Raw genomic sequence first — 26,466 nt, forward strand, 5'->3', positions numbered from 1 at the left:
CTCATTATTACTGTTTGGAAATTGTCAGTTTTTATATGCTGATTTTCTACTTTGCAAACTTGGTGAAATTATTTACTAGATTTTTCATTGGCCCCTGTTATTTTCTGTGTACAGGATCATGCTCTCCTGACCAAAGATTATTTATGTTACTGCTTTTCAATTAAGATACCTTTATTTTTTAGAGCCTAATTGCCCTGGTTAGTACCTCCAGGAAAATGTTGAATAGGCAAGAAGAGATTTCCTCATCTTGTTTCATTCTTACGGGGAAAGGATTCAGCTCATCACCATTAAGTACGGTATTAATGGTGAAATAAAATTTTAAACTCTGTGCAATTTCCAGCCACTTTACTTTCTGATAATACTCTTCTGCTCATTCTACCTCACTTTTTCTGTCTTTTCCTTATACATTCACATTCTAAGTATTATTTTCTATGTTATATCCCTTTTTTTAAATCTCATATCTTTTTCTTCTATGTACCCTTGTTTTAAATTTTTATTTATTAGAATAGAATGGGCTATGCATTTTTTTCTCCATGCAAGTTTATTGTTCAGTAAATGAATGAATGAATTATTATTAACTAAATATTACCAATCTCAAATTCAGAGATGAAAATGAACATGGATTACTTCAGAGAATGTTAGGCAATTAGCTCTTATGTTGGTTAAAACAAAGAAATAGTTTTGAATCCCTCAATCCATTAATATATTGTTTCAATTAATTTAAATGTTTGTTTTTATCCTCCAATAAAGTAGTGTATTTTCATTATTTAGGGACTTTAATGAAATGCTGGAGTTTTATAAGTGAAACTATCATGAAACATTTGGTGCTTAATTTTGGATGGAAACGATAAGCCAGTTAGACCAGTAAGAGATTTCATCTGCATTTTTTGAAAACAAAGCCTTTAATCTCCAAGTCTTGGGCCAAGAAGGAGAATTTGTAAGTGGGGTAAAAAAAATAGATGATCAGTCAGCCCTAAATTTGATCAATTAGCCGTACATGATCAGTTACCCCTAAGTCAGCCCTAAAAGTCTCACTGACCTTTCTCAACTTTTCTTTTTCCTTTAAATCACTAGACTATCGCTTTTCTGGTTTCTACTAAGTCTCAGATTTGTTCTTCTCTTTGTAAGTCTCCTTTTTCTATGTTAAGGAAAATCATTTAACTAAAATTCAATAGTTTTGAACTTTCAAGGGGTTAAATGGCAGCACAAAAAAAGAAAAAGATGCAGATTCTTCAGATGAAATCCCACCCCTCTAACCACAGAGATGTGTCCTTACTTTTTCAGGTTCATAGATAAAACCACACCACATAGTAATATATAATAGAATCATTAAGCTAATAGAAATACACATATTTTGTGGTGGGGAGTCAATGGAAGGCTTTCTTTAGAGGAGAGAAAGAGTAACCCAGTACCAATAGTAATATGGAGAATGGAAGATAGAGAGAAGTTATTTTCTGAGTAAATTGAATGGTTGATTAGATGCAAATGATGGGAAAGACAATATTATGTGATATATAGTCTTGCTTATACTAACTGGTTCTGTTTTTATATGTAAAATTGAATTTTTCAATACTAAATTCCTGCAGTAGTGATGTATACTAAAATATTTAAGTAATTCTTCAATTTTGATGTCAAGTTTGTGGATTTTTTTTCAGCCTTTTACAGAGTTAACTCAGTATTTAGAAATGCATGTTGTAGTCGAAAAAAAGTTGGTAAGTATATTCTGACTTATTTGTGTTATATCAATTTATACTAGCAATGAAGTGTTATGAAAATGTTGGATTACATTTTTAACACAGAACAATAGTTGATAATTTTACTTAATCTCTGCTTTGCTATATCTTAAATTACTGGTATCAGTAGTAGTTTGGAAATCAACTCTCTATAAGTTTATTCTTAATTTTATATAAATAATGTAAGTGAAAACAATTGCTACCTTTAGAATTGTGTCTTAGGATACTATTTTGATTCATCCTTCCCATCGCCCTTGTGCTTAGCAATGACTAATCTTTTGACTTAGTTTTGCCTTTGTCAGAATGTCATGCAGTTGAAATATACAATATGTAGCCATTACAGATTGGCTTCTTTATCTTAGTAATATGCATTTACTTTTCCCCCACACCTTAATAGCTCATTGCATTTTAGCACTGAAAAAAAATTCCATCATCTGGATACTTTCTGTATCCATTCACCTACTGAAGGACATCTTGGTTGCTTCCACATTTTGACAATCATGAATCAAGCTGCTATCAACATCCCTGCACAGGTTTTTGTGTGGACATAAGTTTCAACTCCTTTGGGTAACTACTGAGGAACATGATTGCTTGATCATATGTCAAGAGTATGTTTCATTTTGTAAGAAACTGCCAGACTCTCTTAGAAAGTGGCTATACCATTTCACATTCATCACTTTAAATTTGTCATCCCCCCAATTGTCTTCTGGCCTCTGATGTATCTGTTGAGATACTGGCTGTTCATCTCAATCCTGTTATGTGATTACTTACTTCTTCCTCAGCTGCTTTCAATATTCTCTGTCTTTAGCCTTGATAATGTGATTTGGCGTAGGTCTCTGGGTTTATCATCCTCAGTGTTTCATGAGCTTCCAGGATTTGCAGATTCATGTGTTTCATCAAATAAAGGAAGTTTTTGGCTATTGTTTCTTCAAATAATCTTTTCTCTTCTGGGACTCCCACAACTTATATATTGTTCTGCATAACGGTGTCCCACAAGCCATTCTTGCTTTCTCCTCGATCTCAGATGTAGTAATTTTGATGATCTTATCTTCATGTTTGCTGATTCTTTCTTCTGCCTCTTCAAATCTGCTGTTGGACCCTTCTTATGAATTTTCAAATCAGTTCATGCATTTTTGAGCTCCAGAATTTATGTTTGATGCCCTTTTATAATTTCTTTATCTTTGTTGGTATTCTAATTTTTTTCATATGTCATTTTCCTGAATTCCTTTAGTTCTTTGTTTTCCTTTAGCTCTTTGGGCATATTTTAAACAGTTGTTTACAGACTTTGCCTGGTGCGTCTGTACTTCCTCAGGGATGGTTTCTACAATTAACATTGTTCCTTTGGGCCATGCTTTCTTTTGTTCTGTGTTTGCTTATGATCTAGAATGTCTGTGTCCCCCAAAATTCATCCTGAAACCTAATACAATGTGATGGTATTTCAAGGTGGGGCTTTTGGCAGTGGCTTCGGTCATGAAGGGAGAGCCTTCATGAAGGGATTAGAGTCTTTGTAAGAGGTCCCAGAGAGTTCCCACACTAATCCTGCCTTGCGAAGACACAGCCTGCAGATGGCAAGATGGTCATTATGAACCAGGAGAGGTTCTCATTGACACTGAGTCTGCTGCAGACTTAATCTTAGACTTCCCAGCCTCCAGAACTGTGAGAAATTAGCTTGCTGTTTAAGCACCCAGGCCATGGCATTTTGTTATAGCAGTCCAGAATGACTAAGACACCTGTGGGTTTTGCTGAAAATGCAGCATTTGAAAAAATAACGACCTCTCACAGTTTTTGTGGATTGGCTCTGTGCCAGGGCAGTCTTCCCTGACTAGCTGTGCTTGCTCTCAGTGCAGCGGTCAGCGGAGGTGAAAGATTAGGATGTCCTCAGGTCTTTCTGAGCATATGTCTTGCCTGGGCCTATGTGTGGCTTTCTTAATTCTGGCATATAAACAGCTGATTTTGAGTGTCTCAGTTCCCCAAAGAGCCTCACCCCAGCTTCTCCTCAGGGCCTTAATGGCCTGTTGTATATTTTCACCTATGATCTCTTGTTCTTGGCATCTCCGCGTGCAGCATTCTCTTGAAGTGTTCACAAGCAGCAGCAACCCCTTTTTGCTGCCTGAAATCCGAGTTAAGTGAGATAGAAACCAGCCTTTCAGGCAGTCTCCAGACAGGATAGAACATTGCAAATAATGTCTTCTCTGCTCTGTGCTGCTTTGAGGGAGGAAATGGGACTGGGCTGCCTCCTCCTCTGGATGAAACCATAATATACTGGAGAGGGAGTAGGGAAAGGGGGAGTAAAAACACCATATTTCTGCAATTTTCCTGACTTTTTCTTGATTACGTTTGCTAGGTTGCTGCAGACCTTGGACTGTTTTTTCAGACCCCCTGTAAGGTTATTTCAGCCCATTTCTGGTTGTCTTTTGATGTTTCTACAGAGGAATGAAGTCTTAGCATTCTCTACTCCTCCATTTTGCTGGTGTCATTACTCCAGAAGGACATTTTTAAATACTTGTGGTCATATTTTTATGAAGGCTACTTTAAAATCCTTGCCAGATAATTCTGACAGATGACATACGTTGGTGTTGACAGGTATTGATTTTTCTCATTCGGGTTGTGATTTCCTGGTTTTGGTATGACAGATGATTTTGACTTTCATTTTCATATACATGTTAGGATCAACTTGTCAATTCCTACAACATAAAAAGGACAGCTGGAATTTTGATAGGGATTATATTGTATCTATAGATCAATTTGAAAATCATTGCCATTTTACAATATTACGTCTTCCAATCCACGAGCACAGGATGCCTGTTTGTCTTCTTTATATTCTTTCAATAATGTTTTGTAGTTTTCAGTGTGCTGCTTTTCTTTGTTCAATTTAGTTCTTGACATTTTGTCATTTTTTGATGCTATTGTAAGTGGACTTGTTATGTTTGGACTTAATGTTTGGATTGTTTATTGCTGATTTATGGAAATACAATTGGTTTTTGTATAGTGATCCTGTATTTTGCAACTTTGTTGAATTCTCTTATTAATGTTAATAGATTTTAGGAGACTTACTAGGATATTTCTGTATACAAATCCTTTTGTCTGTCATAGAGAGTTTAAATTCTCCTTCCTATTGTGCCTTTTCCTTGACTAAATGCCTTGGCTAGCACCTCCAGTGAATGGTGGAAGAAGCAATGAGCACAGGTATCCCTACCTTATTCATGAGCTAATAACATTCATTTTTTTCACCATTAAGTATGATACTCTAAGTCGGTTTTCAAAATATATGTCTTTTATCAGGTTGAGAGAGTTCTCTTCTATCTCTGGTTTATTTAGTGTTTTTCTCATGATAGATATATTTAATCAAATGTTTCTTCTGTGTCTATTGCAAAGATCATGTGGACTTTGTGCTTTATGCTGTAATATGTTGAATTACATTGATTAGTTTCCAGATAGTAAACCAATATTGCATTCCTGAGATAAATCCCACTGGGTTGTGATGCATAATCCTTTTTATAGGTTGCATAATTTATTTTTATTTATTTATATTTTTTTGGCATCTGTCATATTTATTGATCAAATGGTTGTTAACAACAATAAAATTCTGTATAGGGGACTCAATGCACAATCATTAATCAACCCCAAGCCTAATTCTCAACAGTCTCCAATCTTCTGAAGTATAACAAACAAGTTCGTACATGGTGAACAAGTTCTTACATAATGTAGGTTGCATAATTTTGTTTGTTAGTATTTTGCTTAGAATTTTTACATTATTATTAAAAGTCTTGTACTTAAGTCTCCAAATGTTGTTGACATTTTTTTCTCCCTTCAATTCTGTATTTTGTATTTTGTGTGATTTTCAGGTCCTGCTCTTAGATGCATATTTATAATTTTATATCTTTCTGATAGACATCGCAGCTCCCTTATCATTGTTGTTTGCATGGTATATCCTTTCAGTACTTTTACTTTCAAGCTGTACGAATCTTTGAAAATACAGTCTGTTTTCTGTAAACAGTATACATTTAACTATTTTTTTTTCCATAATCAAATCTGATAGTCTCTGATGTTTGCTTGGATTATCTAATCCACTCATTTTGTGTGTAAGTATGTGGGAAATTCTTCAAATTAACTGAATACTAAATCATTCTTTTAAGGACTGCATAGCATTTCATGGTAGGCATGGGCCATAATTTATTCATTTATTTCCTTATTGATAGACATTCACTTTGTTCCAGTTTTCTTTTGTTTTTTGTTTTGCTTTGCCAGTATGAAAAATGCTACATGAATTATCCTTATATTTCAGTCTTTATGTTTTGGGAATTTAATCTCTGTAAGAATAGTCACCAGGAGTAGGGCTGATGGGTCCAAGGATATATGTTGTTTTATTTTAACAGATGCTCTCCATTCCTTTATAAAAGGCTGTAACTTTTCACATCTCCAAGTTAAAACTGAAAATACTATTTTCCTCTCATACCTGCTAACCACTGGTTTTATATTTCCCTTTAATTATTGCCAGTCAGTGGGTATAAAATTGTATCTCACTGTGATTTTAATTTCTGTTTTCTTAACTGAGAGTTAAACACCAATTAATGTTGACTGGCCACTGGTATTAGCTTTTCTCTAAATTTACAGCATATCCCTTTTGCTTATTTTCTTAATGTTTGTTTGCCTTATTAACTTATAAGAAATCTGTGGATATTAAAAATATTCATGCTTTGTTTATTATCTGAAATAAAATATCAACATATTACCTTTGGTAATTGACTTTGTGATTTTTTTGGAATACACAAACTTTAATTTTTGTATATTCAGATATGCCTTCACATTTTTACGTAGTTTTTAGGTTTGTAGTTTTAATTAAGAGGGGATATTCTTAACTCTTAATTGTATATGCAGTTTTCTTGTGCTGTCTGTATTTAACTCTTTAATTCATTTGAAATGTATTTTGATATCCTGCATAAGATAAACTATGGCTTAAATGGGTATCTACTTTTATTAAGCTAGTTGTGCCAGCACAATCTATTCAATATTATGATTTTACATATCAATGGATATATTTATGAGTTCTCTATTTTGTGTCCTATTAATCCATTTTTCTAATCATAGACTAACACCATATCAATTTGATTACAGGCTTGATGGTATAGTGATATCTGGCAAGGCAAATCTCGTTCCGGTTCTTTCTCATTTTTCTCTTGCATACAGTTTCTCTCAGGCTCTTATTCTCACATATAAATCTTATTATCATTTTCCTTCCTTCCCACACAAATGGGGGACTCTAATTGGGATGGCATTAAAAATTATACTAACTAGGGTCATTAACAAGTTTGTGATAGGAAGTCTTATTATCCAAAAACACACTTTTTGGCTTAGACTGCTTTTACATCACTTAATAAGATTAAGTGATATAGTTTTCTTCATATAGATTTACTGCCTTTCTCATTTTATTTACTCTTATATTTTAGATTTTTCAGTATTGCAAATAAATTTTTTCATGTACACTAAGAAAAATGTCAATAATTTTGCAGATAGTTCCTATATTCAGCTACCCTACCATATTCTCTTAATAATTATGGTAGTTTAACTAGAGTCTCATGGGTTTTCCAGTATAAAATATATCATAAGCTGAAAGATGTAACTTTATTTTTTCTTTAAAAATCTTTGTACAGCACTTATTTTATTATCTTGTGTTTTGGCAACCTGGCCATGTTATATAATGAAGGGAATATAGGCAAGGGAACATAGTTCCTGATTTTAATAGAAATGACTTAGGAAATTATTTACTACCATTATTCAGTCACTGATATTGCCATTGTTGATGTGTTGAATCTTCATCATATTTATATAGCTTTTCTTGGTTCCCCTTTTTTGAGTTATTAGTAATTGCTGCAAGTTTAGCAAATGCTTTCCCAGCATTTATTGTTATGACCATGCAGGTTTTCTCCTTCAGTTTGTTGTGATGGATAATATTTCATTGATGTTGAACCTTAGTTTACTGTGGAAAAATGTATATATATTTTAATATATTGATATTTTGTTTGTAATTATTAATACTATTTCATTTCTTATAATAAACAAAACATTTACATATATAATATATATAAGTGAACACTGGTTGTTTCCATATCCTGGCTATTATAAATAATGTTGCAATGAACAAAGGGGTATATGTATCTTTTTGAGTTAGTGTTTTTGTTTTCTTCAGAAAAATACCCAGAGTTGGAATTGCTGGATCATATGGTAGTTCTGTTTTTAACTTTGTGAGGAGCCTGCATATTGTTTTTCCATAGTGGTTACAGCAATTTGTATCCCACCAACGAGGCTCATAAGGGCTCCCTTTTCTCCACATCCTGGCCAGAATTTGTTATCTCTTGTTTTTTTGGTTATAGCCGTTCTAACAGGAGTGAGGTGGTATCTCACTGTGGTGTTGATTTGCATTTGCCTGAGGATCAGTGATGTTGAGCACCTTTCCATGTCCCTCTTGGGCATCTATCTGTATGTCTTCTTTGGAAAAATGTCTTCAGATCCTCTGCCCATTTTTTTAATTGGATTGTTTGCTTTTTTCTCTGTTGAGTTGTATGAATTCTTTATGCATTTTGGATATTAACTTCCTATCAAATACATGGTTTGCCAATATTTTCTCTGATTCAGTGGGTTGCTTTTCATTTTGCTCATGGCGTACTTTGCTGTGCAGAAGCTTTTTGGTGTGAAAAACTTACTTCAATCTCATTACCATATGCTTCTTACCTTAGAGCGTATTACATATCATAAAATGCCCCGATGGTCAAAATATTAACAATATCTACCTGTAATGCCACCTGATTTTTTTGTTGTTGCCTTTGTTTGTGGTGTCAAACCCCCAAAATAATTGCCGCCTAGTGTGAAACAGCTTACTGCCTATGTTTTCTTTCAGGAGTTTTATGGTTTCAGGTCCTACATCTAAGACTATAATCCATTTTGAGTTAATTTTTGTGTATGGTGTAGGATAGAGGTCTTGTTTTATTTTGCTGTGCTGTCCAGTTTCCAATACCACTTATTGGAGAAATTGTCCTTCCCACTGCATATTCATGGCTCTTTTGTTGTAAATTAATTGACCATAAAGCATGGGTTTATTTCTGAGCTTTCTATTCTGTTCCACTGATTTGTGTTTCTGTTTTTATGATAGTACCATACTGCTTTATTACCGTAGCTTTGTAATATTATTTGAAACCGAGGAGCATGATGTCTCCAGCTTTGTTTTTCTCAAATTTGCTTTGGCTCTTTGAGGTCTCTTGTGGTCCCACACAAATTTTACAACTGTTTGTTCTATTTCTGTGAAAAATGCCATTGGAATTTTGATAGGGATTGCATCAAATCTGTATATTGCTTTGGTTAGTATGTACATATTAACAAAATTAATTTTTCCATTCCATGAACACAAAATGTCTTTCCATTAATTTGTTTTCTTCAATTTCTCTCATCAGTGTCTGATAGGTTTTCAATGTATAGATCTTTCATTTTACCTCCTTGGTTAAATTTATTCCTGTGTGTTCTTTTTAATGCTGTTGTAAATGGGATCATTTTCTTAATTTCTCTTTTTGACTGTTATTACTATGCTGAAATACAACAAATTTTTGCATGTTGATTTTTTATCTTGCAACTTTACTGCATTTATTTACTAGGATTTTTTAGTGGAGACTTTAGGGTTTTCTGTACATAATATCATAAAATCTGTGAATAGTGACAGTCTTATTTCTTCTTTTCCAATATGGATGCTTTTTGTTTCTTTTTCTTACCAAATTGTCCTGGCTAGGACTTTTCAATACTGTCTTAAATAAAAGTGGCAAGAGTAGACATTCTTGCCTTGCTCCTGATCTTAGAGGAAAGTTCTCAGCTTTTTACTGTTGAGTATGATGTTGGCTGGGAGCTTGTTATATGTAGCCTGTATTATGTTCAGGTAGTTCCCTCTACCTCCATTTTATTGAGAGTTTTTATCATGAAAGGATGTTGAATTTTGTCGAGTGCTTTTTCTGCATCTACTGAGATGATCATGATTTTTCCCCTTCAGTTTGTTAACGTAGTGCATTGCACTGAGTGATTTGAGGAATTTGAATGAGTCATGCATTCCTGGAATAATTGCCAGCTGATGATGGTGTGTGATCCTTTAGTGCACTCTTAACTTCAGTTTGCCAGTATTTTGTTGAGCATTTTGCACCAATGTTCATGAGGGATATTGGCCTGTAACTTTTCTTTTCTTTGTGGTGTCTTTGGCTTTGGTATCAAGGTAATGCTTTCACTCATAAAATGAGTTTGGAAGTATTCCTTCCATTTTGATTTTTAGAAGAGTTTAGAGCGTGTTTTTGTATTTTTTTGTATTTTCCAATTTTCACACTGACTTATTATTTCTATAATAACAAATGGTGTTTAAAAACTAATTATTGGCAATTTTAACAAATTCTTAACCCCATATATTAGATTTTAGAATAATAATCATTACATAGTATTCATTATACATTTAAATCTAAAAGGTGATTATCTTTTTCAGTGTAATGGGTTCTGATGCAGGTGTTGTTACTCAAAAAATCTTCCAGTTGATGGGATTGACTAATGCTGTAAGTGTTTGCTTTTTAGTATCTTTGTATTTGCTTGTGTTATTTAAACAATTTCCATACTTTCTTTTATGACACTGCCTGAATACACATGCTGTGTGAAGTAGGGCAAATTCTATAACCATTTTAAGTTTTGCTCTTCCAGCTCTTCAGTAGGAATAATACTAATTGTGTATACATAATTAGGTTACTGTGAAGATTTAATTAATAAAACACTTGACATGGGCTTGCTTAAGTACAACTATTTCAAAATGTTCATTATTACTTCTTTTATTAGTAACATTTATTACCTACTAATATACTTTATAAGACCCAATCCAGAATTACAGTTCACTTGTTTCCTATTATCATCAGCATAGTTTACCCAAACCTATTTAAGCCATGATGTTTGAATGTATTTTCTTTATATCTTCTATTTTAGATTTTTTCTTCATTTAATATTACAATAATTCTATCTTCATTGGAGCTTTGGATGGATGAAAATAAAATTACGGTAACCGGAGATGCTAATGACTTATTACACAGATTTTTTAAATGGAAAAGATCATATCTTGTTTTGCATCCACATGATGTGGCATTTTTACTTGTGTAAGCATATCTTGGCATTACTAAACCTTATACAAAAGCAACATACCTATATTTAACCAAATTTCAACAGTTGACAGGACTTTAGGGAAAAATGTCTTGTGTGAATTTTTCTTACATATAAGATCATGTGAATACTGTTTTTCCACAACACAGATTTTGTAGCAGAATTATTGATATCAACCATCCCATTTATTGCTCTGTAGTTAACACTCATTCCTTCAGTCTTGTTACCATATGCTTTCATAAAGTATATACATATCACTAAATAGCTGACTGCATAAAATGTTAACAATATCTATCTGAAGCAAAGTGCCTGAATTCTATGAGTACAGTAATTTGGCCTTTTCTCTTTATGCTTTACTTCCATAAAATAAAGCCAAAAATAACAAGGGTTTAGAAATAATTTTGTATATTTAATCTCTGACATACCATATTCACATGGTGTTGCATTTTACAAAATATAAACCTCCTTGTCAATTTAGTAACCTCTTTGTTTTTCTCTTATCAGTATTCAGGACATATGTATATTATATATTATTATATTATGCAAATGATCATATATATCTAAAATTATAATCTTTTAAATATTTTTCTTTCTTACAAATATGCCCCACCTTTGCATGGCTCTGGCTAATTCTGTCTGATTAAGGGGAGACTTCAGTCCATAAAGTGACTGACTGCCTATTTATAAACCATATTTCCTTATCTTTCTAATTTGAAATAATTTTAGTTATTTATTTATTATTTTGTTATTTTAGGAATTATTTACTTGAATTATTTTTAAGAAACATTACAGAAAGAATCATTATTTTCTCAACATTCCATATGAGAATATACTTTCTATTGTTGTCTAAGTCTATTTGATTGTTTTCAAGGGAAGCAGACACATTTATTCACTTCCTGTGATTTGTTACCTTAATGTTAGGTGATAATACCTATGAATTTATGATATAAATATGCAAAACAGAAATTGCATTAGGCACATTCAATATTAGTCATGCTTAATTTTACAAATTTATGTGATTATGATCCTTTCTTTAAACTTAAGTTACAGAGAAAAATCAAAGTATGTTGGTGCAACCTTTCAAGGGAAGATGTGTGACCCTCAGTATGGAGGAGGTGTTGCTCTGGTTGGTATAGTTTAATTTGCACAACTAAGATGTATATAGAATGCTATTTAGATTAATATACAGTTAGATATTTCCTTATTTTATTATTTCTAAGTATCCTAAAATTTGCATAATGATTCTAGGGATCTTTGCCTCTGCTGCTGTTAAAAATGTTTGAATTATAAGAAGCCCTTATTGAACTTACTACATAAAAAACTTTTGCAATTTTTTTTAGTCTTATAAAATGCTTATGAATTTTTCATATACTCAACATTTAATCATTAATTGATTATAATTTCAAGGATGGATTTTTTTAACTGTCTTTTAATTATGTAGCTAACATAATTATGAACCAGGTTAAAATTAAACTTTGAAGCTTATTTATCACCTGCCTTAAAGTGCTTCATGGGGCATAGGTGAAGAATAACAGAATCACATGCCCTAATTGGCATTATTTATCTTAGTAGAAAATCCTGGTGTATTGAAAATTGGTATGTTTTTTGCCCTATTTCATAAAGCTATCTATGGTTATTCTGATACATAGAACTTGCCTTTTTAAACTTTTTGTGCATTTGTACAATGTCTGCTGGAGTTTGGGAGGCGATGCATAATGCTCTTGTTTCAGTGAACAAGGGAAGCTAAGTTAAAAAAATAAATAAACGAATCAATCAAATGGAGACACATTTCATCTTTGAAATTCATAAATCAGAGTTTGGAAAATGTGGCTTATTGTTATAGGCAAGTCATTACTAGTCTCAAAAGCTGGAATATGACTGGTTTATCCAATCACATGCAACAGTAGAAAATCTTAAGAGCAGAACTGATTCTCTCCAAAGGCCAGCTAACTACCAGGAAAAAGGAAATGCCATCCTTTACTGGAAAGTCTGCGGCTCATGGGCAGAGGGTAGTGGTCTCTCCAGTGAAAGGAGCATTCAGAGAAGAGCTTTTTCTTAATATTCTTCTTCCTATTTATTCTCCACACTTCACTTGGATAGTCATTGCCTGATCTTTCACTAGGAAAATCAGCAGCAGTCATTGTTTACTCACAGCAGTGAGCTGTTGAAGAAAACTGTGGAAACTCTGCCCTCTGATACTTAAACACCCAGTACCATCTCTCCCTTGGCACTATGTCCTTCCAGGACTGCTCCTTTCTAAAAGTGTATAGCTGAAACCATAACCTGAGTAGTTTTTGTTTGAGTAGAAGCAAGTCAGAAATCAACAGTTTTGATGTCCGCATCTCCTTGCCCTGGGCCACATGCACCCACCTGTCTTGCCAAGTTCACTTACTCCCAAAGGCTGACACAAGTCAGTTCTTGGCCTCAAGGACTCACAACATTACATATTACCAGACGTATTGTCTGTTGACTATGTAGATCCTGACTATTCAACTTCCTCCAGCCTCAGAGGAAAATACACTACACAACATATACCATTTGAAGCAGTTTTATAATTTCAAACAAAATAAAGTGTAAGCTATCATAGAAAAGGATTAATTGCATAAGGGATAAGATCAATGCATGTGAAGCATAAATGATGAAATTGGAAAATACGAATAAGGACGTTTTACAGGAGACATTGGAAAAGTTAGGGAAGATAAAAGAAAAGTTAAGAGAAATGGATGATTATTATTAAAGTACAAGTACCAATATCTAGACATTAAGAATAATGGAGATGAAAAGCTTAAAATCATAAGAAAACTTTTGAAGGGAACATAGAAATAAATTTCACAGAATTACATTCACAGAACAGTTTCCAGCCACCGCCAGATCAACAAAATGCCTCTGTCAGGAAGTCCCTCTGGGAATCTCCTCATGATTCCTTACACGGCACCATCTGGCAGGAGGGGAGGAACGTGGGTTGTCATATGCAAAGGGCACATGGAAAATCAGAAAAGAAGAGCAAAAATATGCACAACAATGAGATGAAAATATCAAATATGAAGACAAATTGTTATGTTTCCAGAAGGAAGAAAATCATAAAATAAGACATTCCATAGTCAGAAAAGCCACATTGGATGCTAAAGGAATGTATTGAGGGTAAAAGTACTTTGAAGGCACAGTTCATAACTAAAAAGAAATCTGAGGCACAATAAAAATATTTTCAGGCATTTAAGTCCTCAAAAGATTTGCCAAACAAAAGACTAACTAACATTCAGGACATATTGGTAGAAATTGTCTATTTCCATGAAAAGCTACAAGATTATGAAACTGAAAGTGAATAAATATAGCTAAAATTTTTTGTTGTCTTAAGATGCAAATAGCTGGAGCTGGGCTATCCAATGAATATTGGTCTTAAGAAAAAGCAAAGCACTGTGTAACAGTCGCATGCAAGAAATGTAAACATAGCCAGGGAAGAAGAAATGTAAAAACAAGTAAGACAAATGGAAAATATAAAATAAAATGGTTTTAATATATCTTCATATGACAGCAATTACATGAGTGTAACTGGATTAAACTCACCAAATCAGACACAGAGTCTCTGATTTAAAATTTTTTTTAAAGTTCTTTTATTCTAAAAATTTTTTAATTAGTTATTTACAAGAGATATATTAATGGCAAAGTCAAGGTGAGTATAAAAATGATAAAATATATTCCAGTTAAATAAGAAACAAGTAAATAAGAGAAAACAGAACTTCTAGTTAATTCATTATTGAGGCAAATAGGCATAAATCTTCCATGCAGAAATTTTAGCATATATTTTGTTTGATTTATTCTAGGCATTTAGCCTTGTTTGGTGATACCAGTAAATATATTTTAAATATAACTTAAGCATGTTTCTTTTATGGTGAAAGACAAATGATATACAATGACTTGTATCCAATGGTATTTTTATATTTACTTGTAGCTTTTGATTTAAATTCTTCTGTGTGCAATGTTGTCATGTGTCAATAAGAACAATTTTGTTCTTTTTTCCTTTCCGATATGTATATCTTTAAAATTTTTTTCTGTAATTAACTAGGGTCTCAAGAATAATATTCAGTTGAAAGAGTTATATTGAATAATGTATAATTAATAGCAGACATTCTTGTATCATTCCTGATCTCAGAGGAAAAACTCAATATTGTGTTATTCGGTATTATGTTTGCTTTAGGTTATTATAAACACTTTAATATAATAATAAAGCTCAGTTTGTAAATCCCAGCTTTTTTCAATGCATTTTATTTTTTTATCCCATCTTTGTACTTTTTAAAGGGAAATTAATCCTGCTTAAATGTATTTGAAGTTTTTTCCTAAATATCCCATTTTAGTAGCACATTTTTTACTATTGTTTTTTATTATCTCACATAATTTTTTTTCTTACTTTGTTGAAAGAAACAGTATGCTACAGAAGGGGTCATTTTATTACCTTTATATTAAATTTAATTGTCTTTTACGATATTATAGTGATCAATGTCAATGCCAATCAAAGTCTCAGCAGGTTTTTTTTTTGGGTAAAAATTGACAAGCTGATACTAAATTCCTATATGTAAATATAAAAGGGAAAATATATAAAACAACTTTGGAAGTTGAAGATATAACTTCTTAAAAACTATAGTAATTAAGATACTGCAGTGTAGATAAATTGATCAATGTAACAAAATAGGAAGTCTAAAAATACAACCTGACATATTTTTAAGAGATTTATGACAAGTTGCCAAGGCAGTTTTGTCATGCACTAAACAAAAATGAAAAACTAAAATAAAATAGTGACAATAGACTTTAAGTCAAAAGCATTGTTAGACATTAGAAGATCATGATATGGGAAATCAATAATATCTAAAGATATCACAAATAATTTCTGCTGAAGTTTGAGGAGTGGGGGAGGAAAGGCAGAATAGTTAAGGAAATTAGTATCTAATGAACTGGCAGAAAATAAACTGAAAATCAGTGAGCTGATTATCCAAATGTATATGAGAAAATAAAAACAGAATAACATGAAAACAAGTGGAAGGCAGGAAATTAAGATAAAAGCAGAAACCTATGAAAGATTAGAGGTAGAATAGAGATATTCAAAAAAGGATATTAGACCTTAAAAACCTAAAAGGCAAGCATATTTCCAGCAGAATTGATTTTTATAAAACAGAGCAGGCTTATATTAATAAAATTATGAAAATAATGGGAAATGCTACAGATATAGATACTATTAAGGTAATAATAGAACACAGTATAACTTAGATAAATTTGAAAACATTGTTAAAGGGAGCCAATAATTTACTAAAACTTGCACAAGAAGAAACTAGAAATTCAGAATAACACCAAACTACTAAAGGAATTAATTTATCTGAAAGTATAACAAGGTAAAAGACAATGCTTTTAGGGGAGCATGCTACATGATTATGAGGGAACTGATTCTTTCAATCTCATACATTTGTAGAGAACAGAAAAAGAGAACACCCTTCACACAACTGGAAGTCAGCATTACCACAATAATAAAAATATCAAACGAGGTTGCTGCACCAAGGAAATTAGAGGCTAATTTATTCACTAACCTAGAGGAGGTAAGTCAAAATACTAATCAGCTGAATCCAGCCATCTATAAAGATAACAGACTATGACCAAAGTGATTTTATCCAACAAAAGTAGGATCATTTCACCTTAGAAATGTAAGATCATTTAACTTAAAATAAGGTCATAATATTGTTTCAGTTAATAGCATTAGGATAATATGGTAAAAATGGACAGGATATATAGTAGATCAGAGAGAAAGTCTGAGGAGATGCTGAAAAGGAGGTATGAATGACGAGACAAAAGCAGTCACGAGAAGGTCTAGGAAATCAGTCCATGAGAAAGATCATTATTTCAAATGGAAATGAATGTCATGAACAAGGGTCATTGAAGTAGGTGAAAGTATGATTGTATAGGTCCTTGAAGATCATGATAAACAGTTTTGGATTTTATTCTTTTTGCAATGAGTAGGCACTATAAGTTTTTAAGCCAGAGAGAAGTATTTCTCCGGTAGCCTTACAGAGAAGTAATTGTCAGGGGGCAAGGGTACAAAGCAAGGAGACCAAATAGGAGACACTTGCAGATGAGTGATATAAACTAGTATTCTCGGATATGTGAGTAGTTTTTATCTGGTATAAATTATGAAAATAAAACAGAAGGGCTTGCTAACTTATCAGATGCATTGCATGTATGATGGAAAATCATTATTATGCCTCAGATTTGTCCTGAAAAACTAGGTAGAGGAAGGTGGGGTAGGCTTTGGAAGCAGATGGGAAATGGCAGGGTGGAAGAAGAGGTTTATTTTGTACCTGGACCTGTAAAGTTTGAGGAATGCTTGCGATGGCTAATTTATGTCAGTTTGGAGGGTTTTTTATGAGATTGATACTCAAATGGGTGAAATTTGTATAAAGCACATTGCTGTCCATAATGTGGGTGGGTCTCATACAGTCAGTTGAAGGCCTGAATGGAACAAAAAGACCGACTCTGCCTAAGCAAGAGGGCATTCGTCAGCAGACTGTCCTTCAGGCTTCATCTGCACCATTGTATCACCTGGGTCTCCAGCCAGCTGGCCTTCAGACAGGAACTGCTTCACTGTCTTTCCTGATCTGCAGGCTGCTGGCTCACTCTGCAGGTTTTGTACTATTTCTCTAATTGGTACAATGGCTAATACTTAAAAGATAGATGCACGATAGAGAATATGATGATGCTGATGAGAGAGAAATAGATAGGTACATAGATATAGAGATAGATGGATAGGTTGTTTTATGGGATTGATTACCCAAATTCATACCTCTGCTGTCTCCCTGGCACATGTCAGTTTCTTGAGGCTGCCCTTTTTAGTTGCCTGGATAGACCCTTTCCCACTTCTATGGCCAAGCAGGGGGAGACAGAGTACAAGAAAACAAAACTATGCCAACTACACTTCAATAATAAATAAACAAATAAGTAACAAAAAGAACCCACCTTGTTTGAACCCAAGCTGTTGAAGCCACAGCTCCACCGAAAGGAGAGGAGGAGGTGGTTGCCTGGAGGTGAGCTCTGACTGCAGTTTCCCGCACAGAGCCACCTGGGGCTGCCGCTGCCCCTTCAGAGCCATCTGGGGGACGAGGCATGGGAGAACAGAGGAGCAGGAGAGAAAAATAAATGGGATTTCCCCACTCTCCCTGAGATGTAGGAGTTTTCTTTCCCACTCCTCAATCCAGAATTAAGAGAATTTCTCCTGATTCTCTCTGTACACTACAGTGCTCACCTCCAAATTCTGGCTATGGGCCATCAGGCCAAAGGATATAAACTCACTTCCAGGTCGGCGGTGCTGTGAATTCTAGTGTTCTTCCCTTCTGACTGCTTGTACTTTCAGACTTGTCAAGAGAGTAGCCCCTCTATTCTTTGCAGGTTTTAGTGGGAGAGAGATAACCCTATCTTGAAGTGTATTCATCAAAATGTTATTAGATATATTTGAAGACGCAGTGTAATCTGTGGATTTTCCCTAAGCTTCATATGTTTTTGTATGGTCCAAATGTGGTATAATAAGTATCTTACATTTATAAAAAGAAGAATGATAAAGGCATTTTAGTTTTGAAAAGAGTTTAAGTAACTGAGGAAGAATGGATAGCCAGCATTCTTATCATCAGTCATCATTTACCATAATGTAAATTAAATCAGTGGGTTAATTTATGATTTTTTTTTAAATGTATGTAACATTCATAGTAAGTCTTCATCTTCAAATAATTAAATTATAAATGAACACAATCTATTAATAATTTGGCACATTATGTGTGTATCTTTAAAGATTTTCTTTCTTGGGTACAAATATGACTATAACTATTGTTATATATAATTAATAAGTTATTGGGGTCTTTTTTTTCTTGGACTGATGCCACCAAGTGAACAGGATGTTAGCATTTTGGTGACATTTCAGATTTTACTGTTCATATTCTTCTCATATTGGTAATTGCTACCTATAACATATTAGGCCCACTTGGATGGCATTTCTGTGGTTAACATATTAAATGTCTTTATTATGTTTTATCAAAGGACAATTTTTAATAATTCATTATTCTCTAGGTAAATGAATTATCTCCTAACATGTGAGTGTGTACATGTATTTTTTTTCCAGGATCCTGGAAGCTTAAATCTGAAATCACTTGCAGTTATTATGGCTCAACTACTGAGCCTCAGTATGGGAATAGCTTATGATGACATTAACAAATGCCAGTGCTCAGGAGCTATCTGCATAATGAACCCAGAAGCCATGTGAGATGCTTTATATATATGGTTTATATGAAAATAAGTTGGTGTATTTAGTTTAAGAAAGTCTAAGTTATTAAAATAATAATGGTTGAATATAAGCTGTGATCAGTGACCCCCCAAATCAATATATGTCTATGTATTTATATGTATATATATGTATTCAATGCCAATGCTGTATATCTCTATCTTTGTATCTCCTGTAATCTAATGACGCACTTGCTTTCTCATATGGTATCTAACTCTACATTTATTACTTGTGCTTATTTGAATGATCTTTATCATTTAATGGATGATTTGATAAACAAGAATGATTTATTAGTATGACCTTGTCTGTATGAATCTCCTTCATTCTGCCTTGGCTCAACCTCAGCTCTTGGTATCTATTGATTTCAGATGTTATTTATTCAGCTTTCTGTCACTAGAGAAGGTCTTTTGCAGTGTTCTTATCGTGCCTCAAAGACCTAGTGAGTTTGTTTGCTGTTGCCATCAGTATTCTCAGGGTACACTGTGAGGTTTTACAGAATCAGGACCGAACAGTCGGGGGAGTTGGGGAAACTTGTTGTGCAGTTGGTGGCTGGAGCCTTCCTCCTGGTGGACAATTCCTGGAACCATTTCCTGCTTCTCAGCTGTCCTAGAGAATCAAGCCCCACTGCTTACAGCAACGAATGATGACATCTCATTCTCTCCATTCCTTCCCTCCTGGTTTCACAATCATTTTCCTAGAAAAACTTGCACTCCAATGTTTATCTCAGGCTCTGATTCGGGAGGAACCCTTATGAAAATAATGATCCCAGAGGTGGCTATAGAAAACAAAACTTAGGTGATCATGGAACTGGATCAATACATGGTCTGATGGCAGCAGACTATTGTTATTAATGATGTTGAGTGCTGCTTATTAAATTTTTACTTAACTTTGATTATAGTTTTTAGTGATGGTGAGGATATGTTGCTTGTGATACTGTGTGATGATTACAATGGTTATAATGAAGAAGAAATGATTGGAAGGATTAGAAGATCTTAAACAGGAATAGCTTCTTGAACCCTCTGCCTCCTCCTACATATTATCCAGGTGCCTCTGCTCACTTTTGAAAGTAGGTTATTTTGTTGGGGTGTCTGAATTATTCGCATCATGGTTAGCATCCTAAAAAAGACAGTATTTTCTCATTTTTTTTTCTTTGGAGAAATTATTAAGTGTAAATAGATTGGCCTTTAATTGTTTTTTCTAATTGTACCTGCTGATATTACTCTGAAATTTCCAATTGTTTGTAGCATATTGAGATTTTATTGAACTTGTATCCTACAGCTTTGCTAAATTAACTTATTAGTTCTGGGCCTTTAGCTTTATTAAAATTTTACACATGTACAACCACATATTGTACAGTTTTACATTTTCCTTTTCAATCTTTATATTTTTTTCAATTTCTATTTTTTGCCTTATACAGTGGTTATAAGTGGTTGTGCCCCTCAAAGACATCCAGGAGGGTTGTAATCAACTTCTTCCAATTTTCTGTGAATGTTGATATCTTAATCTCTCCTCATGAAATGGTCTTGATGACATCTAGAATGCTGAATCCTTTTCAGAGGATTTCAACTTACTTTGCTCAGATCCATCAGAGAAATCACTATCTGTAGCACTTACAGGTTTACAAAATATATCTCTTGAATAATAAGATTTCAAAGTTCAGATTACTCTTTGACCCATGGGCTGCAGAATGGATGTTGTGTTAATAGGCATGAAAACAACTGGAATTTTGACGTCCATCTCCACCAGAGCTCTTGTTGACCAGGTGCACTGTCCGTGAGCAGGAATAACTTGAATCTTTTTTCTGAGCAGTAGGTCTTGACAGTGGGCTTCAAACCCTCAGTAAACCATGTTGTAAACAGATGTGCTGTCATCTAGGCTTTATTATTCCATTGATAGAGCACAGGCAGAGTGGATTTAACAATTTTACTGGGCCCTAGGATTTTTAGAATGGCAGTTAAGCATTGGCTTCAACTTAGAGTCATGAGCTTCATTAGCCCTGAACAAAAGGCTTGGCCTGTCCTTTGAAACTTTGAAGCCAGAAATTGACTTCTCTCTAGCTATGGAAGTCCTGGACGGCATCTTCTACATTTCATCTACATTGAAAATCTGTTGCTTAGTGTAGTCACCTTCATCCATTCACTAAGCTAGATCTTTTGGGTAACTTGCTGCAGCTTCTCCATCAGCACCTGCTGCTTCACTGGCACTTTTCTGTTATGGAGACGGCTTCTTTCCTTAAACTTCATAAACCAACCTCCCATAGCTCCCAGATTTTCTTCTGCAACTTCCTCCCCTCTCTCAGCCTTCATAGAATTGAAGAGAGATGGGGCTTTGGTTTTCCTTACTAAGCTTAATCGTTTCTAGTTTTTGATTTAAAGTGAAAGACGTGCAACCCTTCTTTCGAGTTGGACACTTAGAGACTATTGTAGGTTATTAATTGGCCTGATTTCAATATTGTAGTGTCTCAGGGACTAGGGAGGCCTGAGGAGAGGGAGAGAGATGGGGAAACACGCTCAGAACATGCACACATTTATCCATGAAGTTTGCTGTCATTCTGTGGACACACTTTATGGCACATAAAAAAAAAGTACAATACTAATTTCAGAGATCACTGATCACAGACACCACAACAAATATAATAATGGAAAAGCTGGAAGCATTGTGAGAATACCAAAATGTGACACAGACACATGATGTGAGCAGATACCATCAGAAAAATAGAGCCAATAGACTTATTTGGTACAGAGTTGCCACAAACCTTCAATTTGTAGAAAACAGTTTCTGGGAAGCACAATACAATGAGGTATGCCTTTATTTATTTTTCACCTAAGATCTTCTGCCATTCGGAAAGATAGATATGAAGCTTTCACAATTGGATATGGAAACACAAGAAACACACTTGTGGCTTGGAATATTTAATATTTAAGTACAAACTATTTGGACCATACTTAACCAATAAACATGTGTTCCAACCCACAGAAATCTTAATTCAAACTGGATCTAAGGGATTGGAGGGAGGTGGAAAGAGTAGAAATAAAGGGAATGCATTGAGGGAGAGAGAGAGAGACGGTGAGACTCATAGAGAATGGTATGGACATGAGAGAAATAAGACCTGAATGGCGCTGAGCGTTCCCTGCTGCAGTAGCTGAGGTCATTTGTGTGTACATGAAAAGTGTATTTTTAGATACCTAGCTACATGATGTGCTTTGATGGAATTATCCCCCAGTACCCACTTGTTTTTTTTGGGTCTGAATGGAAATCCCTTGAAAATTTCTAATGAAAATTGACAGTAGTGTATCTGATTAGCTCTATTAAATGTTATATAATTGAGTCACAAAGGCCTGTAATAAAACTTTACCCTCTGGAATCCCATAAGGAGAGCAATAGCAATGACATTGACTAAACACAACAGATCTGGAAAATACTGCAAATTCAATATGCCTTAGTATCATGCGATAGTTTAGATTAAGACTACTGAAATCCAGGACAACATACCTCTTCACATTCAAATGAAATTTTGCTCAATCAGCCCTATTTCAAGTCCCTGGGAATTTTAAAAAATGTGTGTGTGTGTGTGTGTGTGTGTGTGTGTGTGTGAATGCAGTGTTCTTCCAGCTTTCCCCTTTCTTACCTTTTGCTTTAATTAAGCCTAATAACAGAATTTTGTAAAACAAAATCACTGGGCAGAGATGAATTATAGCATAACACAAGGCATAATAAAATGTGGGTGAGTGATATAAAGTTGATAATTTCAGTCATGTTCAGAAATATTTTCTAGCTCTTCATCTTTAGAGAATTAAAGTAAACTTTGAATAGATCATAAAAGTTATAGGCTTATTAAAATACAGTCAATTCCTAAAGGTTGATTAAGAACCAGTCACTGTAATGAAACTGTTAAATCATAACTTCTATTTATTTCACATCTTGTGTTTCTCTGTCTACAAAAGGTAGAGAGATCTTCCCGGTATCTTGGCTTTGGGAAAGTTTAGGGCTTCAAAATATCTTACTACCAACATAGTCAAATGTATGCTAGGGATATAAAGAACACGTGGTCTAGCACACAGTAGGTAACTGATAAATTAATAATTCAGTGGCTTAATTTTTTTATAAATTGGCCAGCATGCAAGCTAAGCATCTCTCTGTATACTATATAATATGCTGTTGTCATTAAAATATCTGTCCAATGTGAATACGAGTTGGAAGGTGCGTCAGAGCATCCGATTTCCCTTTCAGGGGTGTGCTTCTTTGCCAGCCTCATGCTGTGATTCCAAGACGTGTACACTGACAGTCCATTCAGTCTGTGCCTCAGGACCATGCTGTACAGGCTGTCAAGTAAGAGCCCATTTAAAAAGTGTCTGCATTGCCTGTGTAAGTAGTTTTCATTCCTCATAACATTTATATGTTCACATTCTGCTTAATTCAATATCACCTGCCTCACTCCACCAGCACACACAGAAAAGAGAAGAATGTAGGTCTGCCTCTGGTGAATGTGATCTCCCCGAATATTGCAATGGAACCTCTGTGTCATGTCAAGAAAACCTTTTTGTTCAGGATGGCCATCTGTGTGGAGAGAATCAGTGGCTCTGTGTCAGTGGGATCTGTGTCAGCAGCACAACACAATGCCAGGATACATTTGGTGAAGGTATTTATTATAATTTGATTTTCCATATGTGTATTTTTTTTCCTGGACACTAAAAAACAGATGTTGCTAAGTAAGAGTGATTTGTTAAATAATGTGATTTTGAGTATAAGTCTCTTAAAGGTTCATGGAAAGAGAAAATGTATACTATGAGGAAAAAAATCATACAGGTTGTCTAGGATTAAAATTCTGATTTTCACAAAATAAAGGGAAAGATTCAAAATCCATGGAATCTTCACTCAAGGAGGCAGAAGGCAGGCAAAACACAGGCTACACTTGTGTCTTTCATTCCATATCCATGGTTTTCTAATAGAAGATCTCACCTAAGCCAAGCCTGACCTACAGCTTTTAGAGTCTGCCTATGTCCCTAAGAGCACCAGTGGCTGAGAATTGTTCCCTAAGATACATGAAGTTTCTCTCCTGTGGGAATTTTAATGTTCAGTGGTCTTAGGTGCCACTGTACTCAAATGCCTTTCTTATAAAATAGAAAAGTTTTAGCGATTGAAATTTAAGGAGGGCTGTCAAAACCGTGCAATCTTTTTTCCATGAGGCTTCCTTGAAGCTCTAAAACTGCTCAGGAACTTGGTGAATTAGGTCAGAAACATTAAAAAGCCATTACATATTTCCCTGCAGTCACAAGATGATCAAAAACCTGTGGTGGAGGAATCTTACCTCCAGAAAAATCTTAAGCCATTTTCTAAAAGCTTTCGCTTCATTTTGAAGCTCCTCTGTTAACAGGCTAGGACACTGTTCTGAGGTTCTCCAAACAGAACCAGCTCAACATACCTCTTCACATTCAATAGGGTGGTATATTAAAAAGATAGATAATAGAAAGTGGCAAAATAAGATGTGGCAAAATCAGGACATTTATGCATTGCTGGTGGGAATATAAAATGCTGTAGCTGCTTTAGAAAACAGTTTGGCAGTCCCTCTAAATGTTCACATAGCAATTGCACCCTTAGTATATACCGAAGAGAATTGAAAAGTCTGTCCCCCAAAATGGTCATAGCACCATTACTCATAGTAGAAACAACCCAAATGCTCATCAGCTGATGAATGAGCTAACAAAATGTGGAATATTATTAGGCAGTACAAATGAATGAAATGGTGATATTTGCTAAATGTAGTTGAATTTTTAAAATATTGTGCTAACGTAAGGAAGCTGGCCACAAAGGCCCACATATTCTATGATTCCATTTATATTAGGTGTACAGAATAGGCAAATAGAGACATAAAGTAGATGAGTGGGTGCCTGGGGCTGGGGAAGGGGGAGAGAGGAGGAATGTGTATGTGTGTGTGTTGTTTGACATATATTCAGTTTAATACTACAGCATATTGATAGCCACCTTTACTGTCACAATTTAATATTCCTGAATGTGGAGCAATACAATATCTGTTTTCTTTTATGGATTGTATAGTTCTTGTTCTTAAATGTGGGTCTGTAATCCATTCTGAGTTAATTTTTGTGTATGGTGTGAGATATGGTTCCAACATAATTCTTTAGCATGTGGACATACGGTTGTCTCAGCATCACTGATGAAAAGATGATCATCCCCCCATCTAATTGACTTGGCACCTCTGCTGGAAAAACTTTTGACTGTAAACATAAGGGTTTATTTCTGGACTATCAATTCTATTCCATTGATCTATATGTTAATATACTTACGTCAGTAGCACTACTGCCTCAATCACTGTAGATTTGTAGTTTGTTTTGAAATCAGGAAATGTGAGTAATCCAAGCTTTTAAAGATTATTCTGCATTTCTTGAATTTTAGAATCAACTTGTCAATTTCCACAGAAAAAGCAGCTAGAATTTTGATGATAATTGTAATGTTATATCAAGTATATTAAAGCTTCAAATCCATGAACATGGGGTGTCTTTCCAACTGTATCTTATTTAAATGTTTCATGTTAAATGTTTTATAGTTTTGTAATTATCACTGTATATTACTTGCACTACTTTTGTTAAATTTATTTCCTGATATTTTATTCTTTTTGATGTTATTAGAGATAGAATCTTTAAACTTCATTTTTGGGTCATTCATTACCAGATATCAATTGATTTTTAATATTAAACCTTTATCCTTCAACCTTGTTGAGATCTTTTATTAGTTCTAATGATTATTTTTAGAGATCACTACGATTTCTATATATCAGAAAAATTTCAAATGAAAATGGATATAATTTTATTTTTTAATTTACAACATGTGCATGCCTTCTATTTTTTCTTCTTAGCTATTTTTCCGGCTAGGACTTACACTACAATGTTGAATAGGAAGAGCCCAGGGCAGATATTCTGAATTGTTAGTTATCTTGGGGTCACATTTTTAGCCATTAACTATGATGTTACCTATGGTTTTTCATAATCCTCTTTATTAGGTTGAGGAAGTTCTAGTTCTGTTACTCAATTAGTTGAGTTTTTCTTTCTTTTATCAAGAGGTTTTTCAGTCCTCATATGTGTCTATTGAAATGATCATTTATTTTGTCTTTTATTTGTTAATATAGTACATTACACTAATTGCTTTCCAAACTTGCATTCCTGGAAAAAGCCCCACTCTGTCAGCATGCATTATCTTTTTTTTATGTTGGTGGATATGGTTTGCTGGTATATGCTTGAGGATATTTTTCTT

The 26,466-nt window shown here is 34.2% G+C and overlaps 1 protein-coding gene across 1 annotated transcript in view; it reads left to right on the forward strand.

Annotated features, from left to right (window-relative positions):
- LOC118908281 (disintegrin and metalloproteinase domain-containing protein 2) overlaps window positions 1-26,466 on the forward strand; it is a 72,819-nt gene that overhangs the window by 13,491 nt on the left and 32,862 nt on the right. Inside the window, 8 exon segments of the mRNA XM_057504956.1 lie at window positions 1,656-1,712; window positions 10,223-10,306; window positions 10,725-10,891; window positions 11,940-12,021; window positions 19,042-19,178; window positions 19,697-19,833; window positions 23,330-23,565; window positions 23,644-23,839. Coding sequence (XP_057360939.1) covers window positions 1,656-1,712; window positions 10,223-10,306; window positions 10,725-10,891; window positions 11,940-12,021; window positions 19,042-19,178; window positions 19,697-19,833; window positions 23,330-23,565; window positions 23,644-23,839 — 1,096 coding nt within the window.

The sequence above is a fragment of the Manis pentadactyla genome, chromosome 7 (genome assembly GCF_030020395.1).
Source record: "Manis pentadactyla isolate mManPen7 chromosome 7, mManPen7.hap1, whole genome shotgun sequence".
NCBI classification, from domain to species: Eukaryota; Metazoa; Chordata; class Mammalia; order Pholidota; family Manidae; genus Manis; species Manis pentadactyla.